Genomic DNA, 5,591 nt, shown 5'->3' on the forward strand with positions numbered 1-5,591 from the left:
TAATTCTAAAAGCTGTCATAAAGGCTGAATTGGAAGCTTCACGTCTGCATGAAATTTCCTGTATTTTTAATGTGTATAATGGACTTAATTTTTTTTGGATATTAAAGTCTGCTAATTGCTGTGAAAAAAAATATAAAATATAACAGCCAAATGAATATAAGCATGATATATGGCACACGTACTAATAAAAAAAATCTTGAAAGTTTATAAAAACTTCAGTGCTCATTCAAAATGTTAATAATATTAAACCTTCATATTAGACATAACTTTTCTCTCTTGCCTTTCATCTAAATTTTGCACAAAGAATATGGATTACTTTTGAAATAAATATGCTATATAACAAAGTAATTCAGCAAAACTAAAAGCAAGTATCAAAACTCAATATTGAAAATACAATTACAATTCTTCAGAGCATATAGTTCAAAAATTGTGAACTTACTGGCTCATAAACTAGACCATCTGCAGATGCAACCATTGTTTCTGCCAAATCCAATACATCTGCTCCAACATCTGCATTTAAAAAAAAACAACAACAGAATATATTCCATGCCCAGAGCTAAACTATATCCAATGTAAACAAATTAAGACAACTAACAGAATACTTTGTTATACTACTATTTGCTCAAAAGTTAATGCAGAGGCATTATACAGTTTAGGAAGACATCATTTCTAACATTCAAAATACTTTTTCTACTTCTTCAGAAAACCAAATAAGAAATTTCATTTTAAAAAGCATAAACAATAGAATTAAAAAGGCAAACTATGACATACTCAGTGTAAGCATGAGCTCAAAATCTAGATATAAAGTGTTTCCTTCTCTCTTAAAAATTACCAAGGAAAAATGGAAAGAAAAATATACATATCTTAAGAATTTTCTGAAATCTACATACCTCTTAATTTCAAAACTATTTCATATCAAAAAAATTGAGTTGTCTCTTTTCTTTTTTTCTTGAAACAGGGTCTTGCTCTGTAGTCCAGGCTGACCTTGAACTCACTATATAGCCTAGGTTGGCCTTAAACTCACAGCAATCCTCCTGTCTTAGCCTGCCAAGTGCTGGGATTAATTCAAGGTATGTCTCTACTTTTGAAGCAATAACTTAAAAATATTTTCTATGCAAAAGTAACCTCATTTTTGACAATAATACTGATTGGCATTCTTTTACTTTTACCAAAATAATCAAATGAAGCTAGTGAAGAAAACAGAAAAAGGCAGCCTATTACTTCATTTAAAACAGCTGGATCTATATTCTAAAATGTAAGAGTAAACTATGAGGACCAGGAGATAGCTCAGTGGCAAAGGTGTCTGCCTGGCAAGCACAAGATCCAGAGTTTGATCCCTGGTATCAAAGAAGAAGAGTAAATTACAGTAAAGGTTATAAACTGAAGCAAGGTATATATGTGGAATGTGGTGGAAAACATGGTACTCCAAAAAGAAAAGAGAATGAACTCAAACTAAAACTCTGACAAGATTTTCTTCCCATCTTATTTTAGTTATATATATATATATTAATATAAAAGCTAAACCTCTTTATGGAAAGAAATTTAAAGAATATAAACCGATAAAATAATTTTCATCATTAAAAATTTTAAGTGCTATAGAGGAAAAGTAAAGCCAAAATTCAATGTTTAGCTTTCAATTTTACAGGCAACTGTTTGAAACTTAAAATACACTGATTCATGGAGCTGCATGTACACTTACACTGACACTTCATGGCAACGGTGATATCTATGTTGATTCTCAATTTACTAAAAGACAAAAGGTACATGTTATTTTGCTTAGTGAAATTCTACATTGTTTCCTTGCTTTTTTTGGTTTGTTTGTTTTCGTTTGGTTTTTTTACTATTTTGTAGTGTCTTTAAATAAAAAAGTAACTTCTTTTAAAAAGGGGGACCAGGGAGATAGTTTTGTGGCCTAAGCAATTGTGTGCCAAGCAAAAGGCCCTAAGTTTGATCCCCGGTACCCGCCACCCCCCACAAAAGAAAGGTACATATAGAACCTGTCAGCAAAGCATGAGGAAGAGCAATCAACTGATACATGAAAAACTTGAATTTCAAGATGAATATGCCAGTTAAAATTTGAATCACAAGTGTTATTGTTAAAACAAAGGTATTTAAAAAAGCAGAAGTTTCACTTTGTGATTATTCCAAAAACCTTTTCAATTTCAGATTTTTAACATAGTATCCTTTAATTTCCTAACAGTAACTACAAGGGAAATAACATTGGGCAATTTCAAGATTTTACAAAAAAATCTTAACATCTGTTTATATGAAGTTGGCACAGATTCTTCCTTTAAGCATGTAAAACTTCGAGAATTAGGAATTACGAAGTTTTCTCTTCTGTCAATATCATGCATTATGCTACACGCCTTACTAATATTATCTTCTTTATATCAGGGAGCTGTAAGATGGGAGACTTCAGCTTTTCAAGTAATTCACAGTGTTTAGGGCAGAGTAAATAAATGCCTGATGAAAATTACTCAATCACTAAAGTGACATACAGGAAACTGAGTCTGTGTAACTCAGGGTAAATATGAGCTCATTACAAAAAAAAAAAAAAAAAAAAAAAAAAACAAAGAAATCTGATGCTTCAATTTTGTATTGCCTTTTTAAAAGTTTCAACCTATCACTTCTCAGCCTTTCGGCTAAGATCAAGTGTAAAAGTTTCAACCAATCCTTTATTTTCATATGATTAGATCAAATAAAATCATTTTCAAACAATCAGAATTGCAGAATGGGCCCAATTAAACTCAGTCCTATATTTCCTATTAAAACTTTTTTCACTTCTATAATTTTCACGAGTTCAACAGGAATTATAAATTGTTAGAGCGTCAGAGTATTATCTAGAGTTTATACTTGGTCCAAATGACGTTGGGAGTTGGGTTCAAAAAATGCTGTAGGAACTAGTGCAGAAGGCCAAGTAGGCTTCCAGGTGTCCTTAACACATTTATGAACTATCTAAGACTATGCTGGGAAAAAAATAAAATGTATGTCACTGGTGCTAAAATCCAATTCAAAATAAAAACAAACTCCTTGGAATCTAATGATACCTAGAATAATACTCATAGGGTAAGATGGAGAAAATGAGGCTTAAAAGAAGTCAACTGTATGTCTTATCCATAGCTACACAGAAATTTATAAGTACTAGTCAATTTGTCCTGAACACCACCAGAAAGACAGTATTATTTTCATTTCACAAAATAGGAAACTGAAACATGCTCAGTTAAATATTTAGTAACTTCCCAAAACTTATGTAGTTAGTAAATCACAGAACTAAAATTTGCATAAAAAATTAGATGTTTCTTCCGATCTAGTACAATTTTAATAGTATAAATCTATTATCTGCCACCCACTAAAAAATCCAAATAAATGAATAAATATGAAGTAATCTAAAGTGCTTTATTTTCAAAAATTTAGAAGTGAAACTACTTACATCAAAATTTAATTTAGATATAGCTTATAAAATCAAGATATATATATATGTACTATATCTTTAGATATTTTCAGTTCACAAAGATTAGTAAAATACTTCAAAATTCTGAATAAACTTTCAATTTCATACAGTGTATACAGCAAAGAAAAAACATGTTTTTCTAACTCATTTTTTAAAGTCCATCTTTTAGAATTTTAGTAGAATTTAAATGATTCTAAAATGTTTCACATAATACACACAGTCAAAGAGACTTCCAAGGACTATTTCTTAAGCACTAAGGGCAGTTGTTTTTTGTTTTTAAATAAAAAGGATATGTTAGTATGCTATTTTTAAAACAACTAGAAGGATTTCCAGAAGGAAAAAAAGTTACCTAGAAAAATCCTTGTCTACTTCATATTCATACTTCATCCATGTGTCTTGATACACTGAGAATTCCATTATTGTTAATAAAGCCATAGTGGTAAATGCTATTAGAGAAACTGAGAAACACAACAATTTAAAACAAACAAACAAAGGTAAAGATGAGACTACAGCAAGCAAAAAGTAAAAACTGCCATTTGAGTGATAGAAGGTTTTCCTACAAAATGCTTTATAGAATTTTCCTAAAACAGCTCAAAAATTAAAATTTAATGAACACAAATATCTGCAAGTTGAGAAAGCATTTCATATCTTCTATTTTAAAGTTATCTTGGGCTGGGGATGTGGCTCAGTGGTGGGGCTCTTGCCTTCCATGCACGATGCCCTAGGTTCAATCCTCAGCACCACAAAATTTAAAAAAAAAAAAAAGGTATCTCTTACTAATAATATACTTGTCAAAATGAGCAAAGGCCCACACAAACAGAAAGAATTGTCATAATTATGGGAAAACACACTTAACTTGGGTTGCACAATAAGAACTCGTACTATTTTCATTAAGAAACTTAAATCACAAGGGATTAGAAATAGCAAGCATTTTATCCAATAGGATCGCTGCAAGCTCGAGACCAGCCTGGGCTATAAAGTAAGCTCAAGGCAAGCCTGAGCTGCATAGCGAGACCTTGTCTCAAAAGGACAAAAAAAAAAAAAAAAAAAAAAAGAAAAAGAAAAAAAGTAGAGTTTATGTGAAACAATTTTGTTAACTTTTCATGGGGAAAGATAAACAGAATTTTTCCTAATTGTATTTATCAAATATTCTCATCAGTAACAAACACTACTCTGAAGATTATACACAGTAACATTTAATTGATCCACAATCCTAGAAAGTAAATACTAATATCCTTATCTCATGGAAGAAACTAAGGTAGAGACTAATTTGCATAACTTTTGAATTCAGACAGTCCAGAGTCTGCATCTCAAGTCTAAATTGTTCACTGTTACCTCACACTGCCTCTCAACAATGTGAAATTTTAAATAATGCTGCTATTGATTTACTCTTAAAACAGTAAAGAAGTAGTGCATCATTCTAGAACTTCTAACTTCAATTACATTTGTATATAAAATCTTACTATTTTAATTTCATACAGGCACCAAAAGAGCACCAAAGCAGTAAAAGTACATTAACTGGTTAATATCTTTTTTTTTTTTTTTTTCCGAACCAGGGATTAAACTCAGGCCCTTGCGCTTGCCAGGGAAGCACTTATTCCACTGAGCCATCTCCCAATAAATGATTTTTTAAAACTATACTTACATGTAATTTGCAGCCTAGTTAGAGAGAGAGCCAGTTACAGGTGACCTGTTAAGTGGGTTCTCTTCCTGGCGAAAGAGTTGAAACCATCAAAAGGTTCATCAGTTCTGAAGATCAAGGGCATCATGAAGCCGATCCCCAGCTGACAGTTCCCAGCTAAGAACAGACCCTAATGGACAGTTATCATAGAAATGGGGACCTCCATCCTGCATCCCCAAGTAAGTAAATACAGTCACCCCATGGGAACTTGGAAGTGCAGTCTGAGCTCAAGAAGAGAGCCTGGCTACCACCTTAAGCTTACACTTGTGAAACTCTGATCTGAGAACTAAGTTATGCCATGCCCTGACTACTACCCTACAAAATTATGAGCTTATAAATAGGTTTTGTTTTATGCTACTAATTTTAGGGAAATTTGTTACACAGCAAGATAAAGGATTGGTGGTGAATATGTCATGAATCACACTGTCATTCTTTGTGGCCATATTTTTTTCCCCTAGT

General features: G+C 31.9%; 1 protein-coding gene across 3 annotated transcripts in view; it reads right to left on the reverse strand.

Moving 5' to 3' along the window:
* Ergic2 (ERGIC and golgi 2) overlaps positions 1-5,591 on the reverse strand; it is a 39,783-nt gene that overhangs the window by 23,168 nt on the left and 11,024 nt on the right. For all 3 annotated transcript variants that reach the window (XM_023716037.1, XM_023716023.1, XM_023716030.1), the window contains exons 4-6: positions 3,801-3,909; positions 1,700-1,746; positions 440-510 (exon numbers count right to left, since the gene is read on the reverse strand). In XM_023716037.1, the coding sequence (XP_023571805.1) occupies positions 440-510; positions 1,700-1,746; positions 3,801-3,909 (227 nt within the window). The remainder of the gene's footprint in view (positions 1-439; positions 511-1,699; positions 1,747-3,800; positions 3,910-5,591) is intronic.

The sequence above is a fragment of the Octodon degus genome, unplaced genomic scaffold (assembly GCF_000260255.1).
Source record: "Octodon degus isolate 3935 unplaced genomic scaffold, OctDeg1.0 scaffold00004, whole genome shotgun sequence".
Lineage (NCBI taxonomy): Eukaryota > Metazoa > Chordata > Mammalia > Rodentia > Octodontidae > Octodon > Octodon degus.